The following is a 16,277-nucleotide window of genomic DNA, read 5'->3' as shown; positions in this document are numbered from 1 at the left end:
GTGCGTATAAGTGGTCAACTTGATTTTATAACTTATTAAAACATGTTCCTCCTTTGTAGTTCTTGGCCTTACAGGACTTGATGTTACTTTCCCAGTATTCTCCTGTGCGACGACAAGAGGTCTTCAGCCTCAGTCAGCCAGGTATTTGTAAAATTCATTCTTCATGGCTATAAACTTTTAAGAACTGTTCTAATAGTAAGATTTTATTTTTTTAAAAATCTAATGCTTTGAAGCATGCTTCATAAACCACAGGGACTCATACATAAAAAGACCCTGGCATCAGTTTGGCATCATTTGGAGAAGCCTTGATAGTGTTGTCTCCTCTACTAAATACTGGTGCCTGCTGTGTGTGTGTTTTTTAAATGACAACTGTGAGGAAACATAGGTCCTAGAGTATCAAAAGCAGAGTGGTATTGACATCATAGATCATAAGTTTAAACTAAATAATAGAATAACAGATGTGTATAAAAGCCTAGTGTGAGGATGAGAGTGAGATGGAACCAAGCATAAAAAATGAATCAACTCTGCAGCTGTGAAAGCAAACGGTGGCTGTGATAAAAAATAAAGTGTATGAGACTCCTAACATATGCTGTAGGAGCTCAATAAAAACTGTCTTGAGTCCATTGGGGACCTTTTGTTGCACCTCATCAGGCATTCTGGTATTATGGACTAGCTTCAAATCTGTTTATTACCATAACTGACATCACTTTTTTTGGTCTTCTTAAGTCTCAAACCTACTAAGCAACTAATGGGCCCAAATTCAGCCCTCCAATCTGCCCATGCGACTCTCATTGAGATTACTGGGAGCAGTGAGTGTGGCTTGAAGGTTAGAATTTGGCCAAGTCTGTCACCTATCTGGTGACTAAAAACTCTCATGGTGAAAATGCTGCATGGCTTTCCTAGGAATTTAATGTTTCAGATAATTCTCTAAGCTTGTACTAAAAGTAAAAGCAGAACATAAACACAACCATCAGAACAGGCTTGGTGGTACCTGTGTCTTGAGTAGAGAGTAGGGTGACCAGACAGCAAATGTGAAAAATTGGGACGGGGGTGGGGGGTAATAGGAGCCTATATAAGAAAAAGACCCAAAAATCGGGACTGTCCCTGTAAAATCGGGACATCTGGTCACCCTAGTAGAGAGAGAACATCTGTTGTACCGTCAAATAGTTTTTCTATGTCCCTGGTAGGTGGGCATCCTCACAATTGGACAGCAATATCAAAGGAGTGCTTGGATCTTTTGAGTGACTTGACACAGAAGCTGATTATGCAGCAGGAAGCTGCAGCTACAAATGGGAGAGTGAAACAGCCATCTACAGGAGAATTGGGAAGATCTTTGAGCTCTTCAGGTATCTTTTTATGAGAGAAGATTCACAATAGCTGTTGTGGTGGGCTTTACATCTGCATACCCCCAAAAGACATGCTGTATTGCAAGGGGTAGTGTACTAATACTAGTATAAATTGATATGGAGAACCAAGTGGGTAGTCTTACTGTTCTTAAGTATTAAGGGAACACTGTTAGCTTAAAAATTGTTTTGTAACCTACTTTTGTTAAAAGTAACACCAAAGAGAATTAAAACAGAAAACTTGGAGAGAGAGAACCTTTTCCAGTTTACTTAGTGCATTTAACAGCACTCTTGTCTTTTTTTAATTCCATATTTGTGTGGCTTAAGGAAGTCAAACTGTTACTGCTTTTTTTACTAAGTGGTGGGACCTGTTGTAGAGAGGGCTAAAATCTTGCTATAACCCATTTTCTGACTCTGGTGCTGCCTGTAGTTTACTGTTGCTAGTTTAAGGTGGTAGAATTAGTCTCGTTCTAATGCTGTAGGACAGAGGTGGGCAAACTACGGCTCGTGGGACCCTCCTGCCTGGCCCCTGAGCTCCGGCCCCAGGAAGCTCGCCCCCGGTCCCTTCCCCGCTGTTCCCCCTTCCCCGCAGCCTCAGCTCACCGCGCCGCCAGCACAATGCTCTGGATGGCCGGGCAGCTCAGCTACAGAGCCTGACCTGACCCGGTGCTCTGTGCTGCCCGGTGGCGTGACTGGCTCCAGCCAGGTGGCCCTGCTGTAGTGCCACCAGCCACCGGTGCTCTAGGCAGCATGGTAAGGGGGCAGGGAGCAGGTGGGGTAGATAGAGGGCAGGGGAGTTTGGGGTGGTGGTCAGGGGGCGGGGGTGTGGATGGGGTGGGGGCGGTCAGAGAGTGAGGAACGGGGGGGCGTTGAATGGGTGCAGGGGTCCCAGGGGGCAGTCAGGAAGGAGAGGGGGGGTTGGATGCAGCAGCAGGGGGCGGTCAGGGAGGAGGGGTGGTTGGATGGGGCAGGGGTCCTTGGGGGGGTTGGGAGGGACATTCAGGAATGAGGGGAGGGGTTGGATGGGGCGGCGGGGGGGGCAGTCAGGGGTGGAGGTTCCGGGGGTGGTCAGGGGACAGGGAGCAGCGGGGGGGGGGCCATCAGGGGGCAAGAAGGGGGGGAAGGGGGGTTCCAGGCCATGCCTGGCTGTTTGGGGAGCCACAGCTTCCCCTAACTGGTCTCCATACAATTTCCGAAACCCGATGCAGCCCTCAGGCCAAAAAGTTTGCTTGCCCCTGCTGTAGGAGTTTGAGGGATGTTTGTTATGATTCAGCTAGTGTTGGTGTAGGAATGTGCAAATAACACTTAAGGAGAGGCTAGGATACACATAGACATCCTGTTTACCAAATTGTCTTGGAATAAGTACTGGAAGCACAAATATTGTACGGAAAACGTCAATCTGTATTGGTGTGTATAGATAGTAGTGTTTATTACCAAAAAACCCCCCAAAACCATGAAGTACCCCCTTAGCTTTTGCAATTCTTAAATCCATAGATGAGATTGAAAATAGACTAAAAAGTAAGGGTTCTGAATGTAATGGTGGTAATAGACTTCCAATGGAAACAGTGTATCTTGCATTAAGAACTCTCACCAGAAATTGTGTGCTGAAATAGCTATGGGAATAGTAACCTTAAGGGAGACGCTAGTAGAAAAATGGGTTGACACATGCCAGCCTGTATGTCTCCATGCAATGTGTTCTTTATCACCAGAAGCAGCTGTTACGGAAGAAATGGCCTTCCAGCCACAGAGGTCTAATGTCGTTTCTAGAGCCCACATGCCTTCCCTGGTTAAATCATCCCTCTTGCCTTTAAAGGCATTGTCTACATCTGATCTTGGAAGCTCTTTTGGTTCACCTTTCAGTTCTCCTGCTCTAAATCGCAAGGCTGGGATTCTGGATTTAAACTCTCCTTGGCATGGATCAGTCCAAAGTCCTCATGTTATGAGAAGAGGACCAAAGCTGTGGACATCAAGTTCAGGTGGGGATCTTCGGTTTCAATCCCCTTTCATCCCCCTCTTTAGGTATAATTGGAATATTGTCTTGACTGTACAAATCCTTATCTTTGGAGTTAAACGATTGCTCTATGGGGAGGGTAGCTATTTCTCTCTAACTCGGTTGGATTTCTCTTGTAGATCTGCAAATGAATGGCTCTTATCAAGCGTCCTTCCCTGTGATCTCTGTTGCAAGAGTTGGTAATGAAGCAATACAGCCAAGCTTTATTTATATGTGGCTCCAGAACAAGCAAGAGCAGGTGGAGTAAAAATTGCAGTACAAACCAGTTAAAACCACCTTCTGTTTTTGTATGTAGCATGCAAGGTTGGTTGTTTGGTTGTTTGTTTTTTAAAGGGAAACTTCATTTTATTGTATGACCTTTCTCCTCAGATTAGCTGACCTAACCTTTTTTTTTTTTTTTTTTTTAATTTTTAATTTTTTTTTTTTAAAACAACCCTAATTCTTCAAAACACTCTTCTCCATATAGAAAGTTTAGGGACTGTAAAGTTGAGGAAGGGTTAAATTGCATATCAGAAATGTTGCCTGTGTATATATATATATATTTTTTTTCTTAATCTTCAGGGTTTTTTTGCTCTCTTACTCAGGTTAGGAGTTTCTTGTCAAAACGAGTGCTGATAATGTATTTCTTCAGCAAGGTAAGGATGAATGTGTGTTTTGTGACAGCATTTGGTTGGGTACACCAGAAACACATGGGCAGAAGTGGTTTCTAATCCTGTATTAAGTGAACCCTCTAAATTTGGTAGTAACATTTCTAGAACATCTTTTATTCCAGGGTCTTACTGCATTTTACGTACTGTTGTACTGAAGCCTCCAATATTAGAATCATGTATAGAAACGTAACTGTTCTTTACTACAGGTAAACTGAGGTGCATAAATTGCAATTTCCACATAGCATCAGGGCCAAGATTAGAATTTAGGAATCCTGACTTCATATCTCTACACTAACTGCTAGAGAACAGTCTCTAGTGTTATACCAGTTAAAACCAGACTTCTCACGGGGTTAGTTCTTGTGATGTGGACAAACCACGGGAACGTTCCATAAATCTTTTTGGCAGAGAGGGTCAACCTACTGGAAACTTTTTTTTTTTTAAATCTTAATATTGGCACAAAAGATTAAATAAAATAAATAGGTAGAGCTCAGCATTTTTTAAATTGTGTAGATTTAGTTTGACAGGCCCCAAATCAGCAATCCTCACATACATGATCCAATAACTTGATAGAATTATTGAAAGGATTTCCCTTGGTTCTGATTTTAATCTTTCGTAGACTTAAATGAGTGTTATCACTGGGCCAGGTCATGTCCCCCCATGTCTCTGCATAGAGGGGACCCTCTGCATGCAGAGCTCCTCCTCTGCCTAGTATCAAGGGAGGGGTTCAGCTGCCTCATGGCAATTTTTATGCCTCCCAGTCCTGGCCCCACAGAGACCTTTGTGAAGTCTGAGGTAGAGAGTGGGCCATATTGGGCCAGTCAGTGGAGCTATGGCGTGTACATTGTCCCTCAAGCACAGTGCTTAATTTGTGCCAGGTCAGAGCCCCGGCACCTCTGGGCTTGGCAGGTCAGAGCCCTGGCACCTCTGGGCTTGCTGTGTCTGTTATGAAAGTAAAAAAATGGCTTCAGCCCCGGCATTTTTCGTTACAAATTAAGCACTGTTCAAGCCCCATTGAAGTTAGAACAGATTATATAGCCCTATTTTTTGTAAAGCCCCCACTCATGGTTTTCGTGGGCAACTGCAATCAGGAATCTGGGGTACCACTCGGGGGGCAGAGCTAGTGTGCATGTTCAGAGCTTTTAAATGGCCCTGGCCTCCCATGCGTCTCCTGAGATCTGCTTGTTTTATAGGTGGGTCCTGCAGCCTTTTCTGCCAGGGTGGGAGGTGGTACATAAATACAAGTAGCTTGCCACATCCTGGGGTAGGTCTGCCCAGCATTTTAAAGTATGCTTATTTTGTGCAGGCAAACAGATCCCATGGCGGACATTAGCTGCAATGGAGATGAGCGTGCTATAACTATTTAGAGCAGGCAAGTCCCAGTTAAATGGTTCAGTCCCTACAGCACCTATAGTAGACGCCAATAAAACTCAGTAGCAAATCTTTTCCGGCGGGGACTACACTGTACAACTGTGTATACTGGGCATGCAGTTATAGTCTTGTTAAATAATGTGTGGGGTCGTATTTGAAATAAACAACTGTGATGTCTGGTTGACTGGGGGGGGGGGAAAAAAAACCATGACTTTTCTGAAATCTTATGCTTTCTCCTTAGCATCCAGAGGCCTCGATCCAGGCTGTCTTTTCTGATGCCCAAATGCACATTTGGGCATTAGAAGGTAAGCAACTTCCATTTGAATTTGTGTTCGTTATTCTCGGTTTGTGGTACAACAGCAGTGGACATCATGAAAGAGCTCCAATTCCAGACTTGCTGTATCCATTACTATGTAAATGGATTTAAATAAAGACCTTCTATTGTAAGTATAACCCACACTCACACCACGTGGCTGTTTTGCCCACCTCGAGTGGCTGGACTATAAGATCTGAATCTGCTACTGGCTTTGAGCTAGCAGACTTGGATCTCTTAGCTCAAGCAGTAGATGTTCATGGGTTTAGATCCAAAAATCCTGGGTTTAATCCCCACTGCTGATACCCACCTGGGGCAACAAGTTACTTTTGTTTTTGTGAAGTGTATGCAACATTGAACTTGTAATATAAGCCCACAAAAGGAACCCGTTTTCAATTAAGGCGCTCACTGTCAGTACTTTTACCTGTTCAGCACAGAAGCCAGCAATATACTGGTTCCCTGTTGGATTATCTCAGAGCAGTGTGAGATTATACTGTAATACTAAACAATAACGTAATCTTAAGAACACAAGCATCCTCTATACAAACACCGGAAGACCGTTCCCGCCCCAAGAAATTACATTCTGAGTTAAAAGAACAGGAGTACTTGTGGCACCTTAGAGACGAACAAATTTATTTGAGCATAAGCTTTCGTGGGCTACAGCCCACTTCATCAGATGCATAGAATGGAACATATAGTAAGAAATATATATACATACAGAGAACATGAAAAGGTGTAAGAGGCTAATTAATTAAAATGAGGTATTATCAGCAGAAGGAAAAAAAACTTTTTTGTAGTGATAATCAAGATGGTCCATTTTAGAGAGTTGACAAGGTGTGAGGATACTTAACATGGGGAAATAGATTGAATATGTGTAATGACCCAGCCACTCCCAGTCTCTATTCAAACCCAAGTTAATGGTATCTAGTTTGCATATTAATTCAAGCTCAGCAGTTTCTCGTTGGAGTCTGTTTTTGAAACTTTTCTGTTGCAAAATTGCCACCTTTAAGTCGGTTTCTGAGTGACCAGAGAGGTTGAAGTGTTCTACTGGTTTTTGAATGTTATGATTCCTGATGCAAGACAAACAATAGGTGGAGGGTAACCGATGAAAATACATGGTTGCATCAGATAGCTATTTGCCCAGTTTGGAGAGTTTTTTAAAAAGAGATACATGAGCAATAGATATTATAGCAATAATTCCTGCTGGCAATCTGCCTAGTCATGACCTACATAATTGACTGATTATATTATGTTAGTACCTAGAAACCCTGTTGTGCTAGGCCAGGCACTGTACAGCAAAATAAAGACTGCAGTCCCTGGGCTAGTAAACTGGCAATTTACACAAGACAGAATTCAAAGACAAAAGGGGCGATGTGAGTTGCAGGGGGATAAGAACTATAAATTAAACCTAGTTTGGCAGAAAAACAGATGTGACAACTTGCCATTTACCTGCCAGTGCCAGATGGAAGTGACTTGTGGGTATCCTGGCAGAGGTATGTTTTGAGAAGGGATTTAAAAGAATAAAGTGGAAGTTTTACCAATATGTGGAGAAAGTATTACCCGTGCAAAATGGGCAGTGTGGGTTAACTAACTATTAATGGTTCCTAACTGGATAACGCTTGGTTAGAGCTATGGAACTAGTTCTGGTGATCTCTAAGTGTAAGACTTGTAAGGTGATGGGGAAGGCAGCAAAGGTAGATGGGCAGCTAAGGCAACAAATCTGGGGATAGTTTATACCATGGAGCAAGTTAGAGCAGCCTCAGGACTGCTGTAACCTGCACCTGGCTGCACTGTACTTCAAGGGATCTCCCCCACACTAGTGGAATCTTCAGGTTGCAGATGCTGTAAAGTGCAGTGGGGGCCAGGATCCGGCCCATTAAATCCCTAGAATTGCAGCATATTTGTTCAATTTCTGGAGGCTAAATTAAGATTAGTTAGGTCTTAGTTATATTAGACTTAATATTAACCTCTTTCTTTGCTTGGAGGTCTATCCCGTTTGGTTGCGGCCTCATTTACTGAAGACCGATTTGGAGTTGTCCAAACTACACTGCCAGCTATTCTGAATACCTTACTGACTCTTCAGGAGGTGAGGATCCTTGACATCTCCTTAGTGCAAAACTAGTTCAAGGGGGAAGTTTTCCTGTGTCTCACTGTGGCACTGCTGACTAACTATAAAATGAAACTATTATGTCACCACTTAAAATGGCTTATCGTAATCTTCAGTTAAGCTAAACAAAGCACCAGAGTCCTTTTTTAGACTGAATAAATACCTCATTAGATTTTTCTTAACTGACATTACACTTGGAAAGTTTTTTTAAATAAATGATACAAAATGCTCAATTATAAACATTGTCTCATGGAAGTAAAAATTATTGTAGTGTCAACATAAGTGTTTAGGATTTAATCTTCAACTTGGTCACATACATCCCTCACGTGTAACGTACAGCATTTCAATTACAGAGCCAACAAATTTCAGGAAATCAAACCTGTTTCATGGTTCTCAGCAAATATTAGAGCATTACTTTAGAAGCAATTATCATATCACTATATGATGTATTTGGGAGTGTGTTAATCACACAGATGTGTCTCCAAGGTAATGTTATGTGCCATTTATTATAATCAGTGTTCTGTCTTAATGGCAGATTCTCAGAATTTTAGAGGTAATTAAAATTCTTCAGCATAAGGCATTCCAAACACATGCAATGGAAATGCTTCCTTATTTCTAAAAGATTAGTCATGGCAAAGTTGGGAATTGTTCCTTCTACTGCAGTGTTTGTACTATGTTCAGCATTTAAAGAATCCATAAATGGAGAATCTCCGTTTACAAAGTCTGCTCCTGTATTTCCATTGGCCAAGATGCAGAAGGAATGCTGGGTCAAGCTGTCTCCAATCTTTTTTACTTGTCAGTGGTGAAACTTCTGAATTTGCTGTTAGTCTCTTCGCTTTACTTGGCACAACCGCCTGTGCTACTAGAGTCCGTTTGAAATGGATTCAACAGAACAGTTCTTCTCATTCACTTGTCAATCCAGGTTGTAGATAAGCATTTCAAGCTGCCTCATGCTTCTAGCAAACCTCCCAGGATTTCGGGAAGTCTGATGGATACCTCCTACAAAACGCTACGATTTGCGCTTAGAGCATCCCTGAAAACTGCGATATACCGGATCACTACTACTTTTGGAGAACATCTAAAGTAAGGCCTTTTGTATTGGCAGCTACCCGCTTAGTTCTGTTTAAGTGAATGTAATGACAAAGGCCATGTCTACATTAGCACTTATGTCGAAAAAACTTTTGTCGCTCAGGGGGTAGTTTTTTCACATCCCTGAGCAACAAAAGTTTTGCCGGCATAAGCACTCGTGTGCACAGTGCTATGTTGGCAGGAGATGCTTTCCCACCGCTATAGCTTTCGCTGCTCATTGAGCTGGTTTTATTATGTCAACAGGAGAGCTCTCTCCGGTTAGCATAACATGGCTACACCAGAGCTCTTACAGCGGCACAGCTGTATCAGTACAGCTGTGCTGCTGTAAGCTTGTAAGTGTAGACATGGCCCAAGTGTATCTATGGAAAGCGAAGTCCCATGAATAGGACCTTTACAGGACATCAAGTAACAATTTTCAGCTGTTGAAAACACAAAGGGAATTTTCCCAATTCCCCCTCCTAATGGCAATGAATATGTATTATTCACAGGGATAATCATCTGTAGAGTCCTAGTAGCCCCCAAACATGGGGCTTTGACTGTCAGGCTCTGGCTGGCTGTGCTGTTCTTGTAAAAGCAATAGGCAGCCTCATTCCTAATTTGTGGACATGCAGGTTGATGGAAGTTACATGAACTATGAGATCATCATTCTTCTGTTGGCATTGGGCCACTGTGCTATTAACTTTGAAAGTAACAGTAACACATGAGCAACAACTACTTTATAAGGGATTTTTCCTTTGCAGACTTCAGATAGATATATTTAAAATAGATTGTTTACATTGGGAGAAGGTGTGCATGAATTTGTTAAATACTAAAGGAGCTTATAAGTGAATTACTGTTTAGGATCTCGTTTAAAAGAACAAATACCTTTCAGTAATTAAAACTATTTAATACTTTCATACATGAGAGCAGGTTTAAGAAGAAGTATCCAACTCCAAATCTGAATTCGCTTGTCTTTGCCCTTACTATTTGAATGTAGATTTTTATTATACAACACAGCTGGGTTTTCTAGTTTTCTAATGGACTCCCAACTATTGATTTCAACTTGTGCTTAAAATGTTTTGACCTATGAGGTTTGCTCTACAGTTGATGTAACATATTAATGTAAAATTTTATGCTTGTATTTTGTTCTAGTGCAGTTCACGTGTCTGCAGAGCATAAGAAAAGACTTCAGCAGTTCTTGGAGTTCAAAGAATAGTTAAGTAAATTAAATCGGTTACGTTGCTGATACTGCTTCAGATGGACAGTACATGTTTAGCATTCTTGAACTGGAAGAAAGTGGGTCTTCCTATCTTGTTTGGTGGCCTTTTCAAAAAGTGTATTTTAAATGTAAATCATGGAGTGCAACTCTTAGCAGAATTACAAAAAACTTCTGTTTGGATCACTTTACTTGATCTTTTGTATAATAAAACTCTTTTCTTTTAAATTTCTTAGTTTAAATATTCTTGGCAATTGAAGAAACCTCAGTTGTTGTTTTATGAGATTAGTATCTGCTTTTGAGGAGAACAGGGTTAATTTGTCACTTGTTTTACCAGGTATGTTTTGCCTGGCAGTTGATATTAAAAAATGGGGGGCAGATTTGCAAAGGCGCATAGGCACTTAAAGAGGCAGATAGGCCCCTTGTAACACTTACACTAGGCACCTATGTGCATCTTTAGGCACCTGAATACCTTTGTAGATCTGGTCCTTAGCATTCTTTAGTGCAGGGAGTTTGTGCTTTAAGTGATTCAAAAGTATGTATGTTATGCTACAGGATAAAAGGGGCAACATTTCTGTCTGATGGCAAAATATCTGCAAAACAAAATGGTGAGCAGAAAGCCATATCTAAAGAACACAAGCAAGTACTGTTTACTTTGTAAACTATATAGTTTGAGAAACTAGCAACTTGGATTTTAGTTTCAAGAGGGTTTGCAGAATTGTTACTGATGAGTGGTTTTTAAATTAAATTGATCTACATAAAGACATGTAGAAAACATTAAAGTTAGTAAAGCTTTCCTAGTAGCAATTCTAAGGCTCAACTCAAAAAGTTTGAATTGACAACCTTTTTGTTAGAATGGTAAGCAAGAAATATGAAGATGTATTTTGGTGGTAGCATTTCATCCTTACATTTCAATATCTGCCTCACATGGGAAACAAATTTTGGTAACTTCCGAGCATCAGTTAAATGTAAGCAAGCCTGTCATCACATTTGAAGGGACCACACTACCTCTTAAAGATAAAGTAACTGCACACAAGTGTATTAATGTATTTAACAGTGCAGGCACCACACCACAAATATATGTAATAAGAGATTCTGAGATGCAGCTGCAATATTTTCAGCAAAAAAGCAAACTGAACACTTACAAATGGATTCAGGGTGGTGGTGGTGGATATAGATTCAAGTCTTGTTTCCATTGGTTTAACTCCATTCCCTTCAGCGGACGTACCCGTCTTACACCAGTGTAACCAAGATTAGAACATGGCCCTAACACTAACTCATATTTGCAAAGGAATTTGGATAGGACAGGTCTTGCTCATGTAACTGGCTTTTAATAGTTCAATTGGTGTGAGGAACAAGTGACTTGATGACAGGTAGCAAGTACTACATTCTGCAGTGACCTGTTAGGGTTTTATGTTGAAAAAACAAACAAACTTGAGACATGTATGGTGCTCTGAGTAAAACTCTCAGGAATTCATCATATTGCTGTAGTACCTACATGTCAGGGTTCTCAGCTTTGATATTGAGGTATATTATCCACTTTAGATCCAAATATATCTTGGCGTTTACTATAAACTGATAACCTCAATTTAAGGTCTTGATGTTTAAATCCCACATAATTTAAGGTTTTCACTGAATTTAAGGTCTGCCTGGCATTTGGGTAGGATTTTCGTTCTTGCCTGTTTGGCTTTTTTGTAATTTGACGTACTCCTTTTTCATTATTACACAGTGCACCTGGGCCAAAATATGGTCTGGTAACTGAATGAGTTACATCTCAGAACTGACTTGTTCAAATGGTTTCGTTAAAAGTTTCAAACACTTAAAAAATCTGCACCTTTTTTCTTAGCAATACAGTAGGAAGGTGCACATGAGGAAGCACTCCTGTGTACTATAAGTTGTAACTAACTGTATTATGGCTAATACCAGGAGTCTTAAAATGCAGACTTCTGTCTGAAACTAAATGTTTGAGGTTGGTCCCCCTTGTTTTGCAATGGAGATATACACATCTTCCCCCCCCCCCCCCCCCCACTACTGCTGAGTAGAATTCACTGAACCCTGTGTGCACTAGCTGGAGAGGTACTTTGCAAGGCAAGAACTGATTACTGTGTGATTTCTTTAAAAAGCTACAGCTCTCTGCTCAAAAGGATGGCTATTAAAAGTCACAGAAGAGTCCATGTCTCTCTCTTCATAGTTTTACCTCTGGTGGCATTGCCCTTAAGCACATTTTTGATAGGGTTATGAGCATGAGAAACGGTTAAATACAGCATTAGTTCTGTTTATTTAGCTTTATCTCTTTAAATGGTATAAAATCCATATGCCTACTCTGTAACAAACTGAAGAGGTGACTACTATACAGCCCAAATGGACGTGGGGGAGAACAATTTTGCTTTAATGTGTTTTACTGCCTGATAATTACTACTTTCCTCAAGGCCTAATAGATCAACCTTTACAGCCTTTTTATGTACAATTGCCTCTAAATAAAAATACCCTTTCTTTGCAACCTGTGTTTGAAATGAAATTGGGATTCTTTGTCCTTTCCATCACTGCAGCCTCAGTCTGGAGAAGAAATTGCAAAACGTTTCTACAATTGGTCTCTAAATTATTTCAATTCATATAAGGCAAACTGCATGCAGCAAGTGGCTAGACCAGCTTTGCTGAGCTGTTGCAGTTTACTGTGTTGTCTGTTGAAAGTGAAAGTAAATCCAACCAAGTGGGGTTGGTTGTGGTGAGAATTTTATGAACCAGTCACCTTTCTAAAAAGGTTAACTGTAGCCGAATATCTGAAATGAGCTGGGTGCAGCTGTAACTAGATTCTGTTGAAGTGCACAGTTTTCTTTTAAAATAAAGGTTTCTCGGGTCTGTATGACTATTATATGTAATCATTGAAGTGGGATTGTAAAATTAACGTTGCTATTTACAAACCTATGCACCCCCTCTTACTTTCCAAGTTAAACTTTGAAAAGGATATGAATGAACAATGTATCAATAGGGGATTAGTAGGCAAAGGTAGCTACACTTTGAGATTTAAATGGTTGGTCTGAGCACTTTTCTCTCTGGAAAACTGGTGCATGATTTCTCAACCTCTGCTCAAAGCCTAAATACATCCCTGAAATGAAGCGGTCTCAGCCTTCAGAGTAGTGTTCTTGGACAGAGACTGCATTGAGCAAGGCACAATGTTTGTAACATACAAAAACTTTTTGTGGAGCAGCCAGCTCCCAGCTGCTGAGAGGCATGCCTGGCTTCTAGGTCAGTGCCTCCTTCCATGATTAGCCCCTCAGAGCAAACAGCTGCAGAGGCTATCAGCTGTTTTTCCCCTCCTGCCCTCTATTTTTCTCTACTTTTGATGTTTGTCTGTTTTAACTTTTCAAAGTCTCAACCTCTGACCAATGAATTTGTTGTTTCTTCTCCAGTTTATCAACAATTGTAAACTTCCCTAAAGTAATGGGCAAAAGTGGGCTGAGCAAAAGTGATGGGTCATACAACTAATATAAGATGCAGCATAAAGCTCCCACAAGGTGTCAAATGTCATGCATCATATCTATTGTTTGCACAGTCTAATGGTTCTTAAGCACCATCTACTGGCTAATGTATTTGATACATGGTGGTAATTCAGGGGAGAATTTGGTAGGATTTGGGGAGTTTATATAGCACCTTTCAAGCTGAAGGAAGTCAAAGGATGATACAAATTATATCTAAGGATCACTTTCCACTGTAATTCAGCCATGCAAAGAATATCCAATGCTAAGCTAGCACAGTGTAATTTTGTGGGGGTGTTTTGGAGAAGGTTAGCTTGGTGAACAGGACAGCAGATAACTCTTTTCAAATCTTTCTGTTTGCCAGCAGAGGTCACTGCTCCAAACATATTTAGGAAAAGAGCTAGATTGCAGGCTGATCTGCTTTTTAGTGGTGCTAGGGAAGGACATACTGAAAACTATCATGCCAAGCTTTATTTAAGGCCCCTATGCTGCAATGAGAATTGTGTAGGTGCATTCTTACAGCTGTGTAGATCCCCATAGACTTCAGTAGGGCTCAGCATAGGTGCAGGAGCATGTATACAAGAAATTATAGACCAGTCAGACTGACTTTGATACCTGGAAAGATACTGGAACAAATTTATTAAATCATCCGTTTGTAAGAACCTAGGGAATAATAGGGTTATAAGAAATAGCCAGCATGGTTTTGTCAAAAGTAAATCAGGCCAAGCCAGCCTAATTTCCTATATGACAGGATTATTGGCCAGATAGGGAGAAAGCTGTAGATGTGATCTATCTGTCTTGATTTTAGTAAGGCTTTTGACATTCTCATAGGCAAACTAGGGATAGGTGGTCTAGATGAAATTACTATAAAATGCATGCACAATTGGTTGAAAAACTGTACTCAAAGAGTAGTTATCAATGGCTTGCTGTCAAACTGGGGGGGATGTTTCTAAAGTGGGCCCATAGGGGCCTGTCCTGAGTCTGATACTATTTTAATATTAATGACTTGGATACTGGAGTCGCGAGTACGCTTATAAAATTTGCAGATGACACCAAGCTGGAAGATTTTGCTAACCCTTTGGAGGACAGGGTTAGTGTTCCAAGTGATCTTGACAAACTTCAGAATTGGTCTGAATTAAACAAGATGAAATTCAATAAAGACAAGTGCAATGTACCTCACTTTGGAAGGAAAAATCAAATACACAATGAGGAATAACTGCTGAAAAGGAGCACAGGCCTTGAGTGGATCACAAATTTGAATACCAGCCAACAAAGTGGTGCGGTTGCAAAAAATGCTAATATTTGTGGTTGTATTAGCAGGAGTGTTGTGTGTAAGACACAGGAGGTAATTCTCCTGCTTTCATAAGCACTTCTGAAGCCTCAGCTGGTGTGTCCGGTTCTGGGCATCCCACTTTAAGAAAGATATGGACAAGCTGGAGAGAGTCCAGAGGAAAGTAACAAAAATGATAAGTTTAGAAAACCTGACCTATGAAGAAACCCAGTTTTAAAAATCTGTTTAGTCTTGAGAAAAGACGATTGAGGGGGAATCTGATAAGCCTTCATATATGTTAAAGGCTGTTATAAAGAGGACTTTGATCACTTGTTCTCTATGTCCAATGAAGGTAGGATAAGAAGTAATCAGCTTTATGTGCCACAAAGGAGGTTTAGGTTAGATATAAGGAAACATTTTCTAATAGGATAGTAAGTACTGGACTAGGTTTCTAAGGGAGGTTGTGACTTTAAGAACAGGTTGGACAGACACCTGTCAGGGATGGTCGAGATTTACTTTGTCCTGCCTCAGCACAGTAAGCTGGACTAGATGACCTCGTGAGGTCACTTCCAACCCTACGTTTCTGTGATTCTAGGATCTCATTGCAGGATTGGGACCTGATTCCATATCTTTACATGCACATAAGTGAACAAACTTGAAACCTGTTTGCCACACCACTTTTATATTAACAAGGTCGTTACAGGAAGAACTGGCACTGCTGCCTACGGTTAAGGTTACCTAACACTTTCCAGTATAGGACCCTATTTTCAGGTGGTTGGGTGCACTGTGTAGTTGTTGGAGATTGTGAGTTACAGATTATTGTAATAAGCCATAAATCCAGTGTCTCTATTCAGTCCATGATTTTTAGTGTCTAGCAAAGTTATGAAAAGTGCCCAGGCTTGTCTTTTGAAAGTATTGTGCAGGTTTCCTTTAAGGGCCCTGACGGATAGGTCAGATAAAGAGTGAGTGAAGGTCATAGGGTAAAAATTGGGTAACTAGAAGGGGACACCAAGCAGAGAGCCCCCAACAACGTCCACTACTCCTCAAAGACGTTTAGGGAGTCAGTGGACACTGCCCCAGGGCAGTCTGCTCATGATTGGACAAGGGAACAGAAATAGGCCCCACAGTTGCACAGCATCTGCCCAACATCCTCCTCCTGGTATGATAGGTGGCCATCTTGGCCAGTGCTAGGAGGTGGTTGATGGGGAGGTCCCAGGACTTGATGTACCAATGGATGGGGTGTGCCCAGGTCAGGAGGTGCAGGGAAAAGTGCAGGGAGGAGCCGGAAGAGGAGCTGCAACCTGACGCACTCTACATAGATGTGTGCCAGGGTCTCCCTTTTTCCACAAAAGGGGCAGGTGTCGGGAGTTTGTGAACCGCGTCACCCATGCTTGCAGTTCCATCAAGGAGCTGCCAACTAATGTCCCCAATGGGCCATGGAACCTGGGTGCATTG

General features: G+C 41.4%; 1 protein-coding gene across 1 annotated transcript in view; it reads left to right on the top strand.

Moving 5' to 3' along the window:
- The window catches only part of NDC1 (NDC1 transmembrane nucleoporin), a 28,731-nt gene extending 18,438 nt beyond the window's left edge, over window positions 1–10,293 (top strand). The window contains exons 10-18 of the mRNA XM_065409446.1: window positions 60–141; window positions 1,188–1,346; window positions 3,053–3,319; window positions 3,474–3,592; window positions 3,939–3,989; window positions 5,614–5,677; window positions 7,671–7,771; window positions 8,715–8,875; window positions 10,013–10,293. Coding sequence (XP_065265518.1) covers window positions 60–141; window positions 1,188–1,346; window positions 3,053–3,319; window positions 3,474–3,592; window positions 3,939–3,989; window positions 5,614–5,677; window positions 7,671–7,771; window positions 8,715–8,875; window positions 10,013–10,076 — 1,068 coding nt within the window. The 3' untranslated portion in view covers window positions 10,077–10,293. The remainder of the gene's footprint in view (window positions 1–59; window positions 142–1,187; window positions 1,347–3,052; window positions 3,320–3,473; window positions 3,593–3,938; window positions 3,990–5,613; window positions 5,678–7,670; window positions 7,772–8,714; window positions 8,876–10,012) is intronic.
- Window positions 10,294–16,277: the final 5,984 nt, after the last annotated feature.

The sequence above is a fragment of the Emys orbicularis genome, chromosome 8 (assembly GCF_028017835.1).
Source record: "Emys orbicularis isolate rEmyOrb1 chromosome 8, rEmyOrb1.hap1, whole genome shotgun sequence".
Lineage (NCBI taxonomy): Eukaryota > Metazoa > Chordata > Testudines > Emydidae > Emys > Emys orbicularis.
The sequence above is the reverse complement of the archived record's forward strand: the minus strand, read 5'-3'. Positions and strand labels throughout refer to the sequence as shown.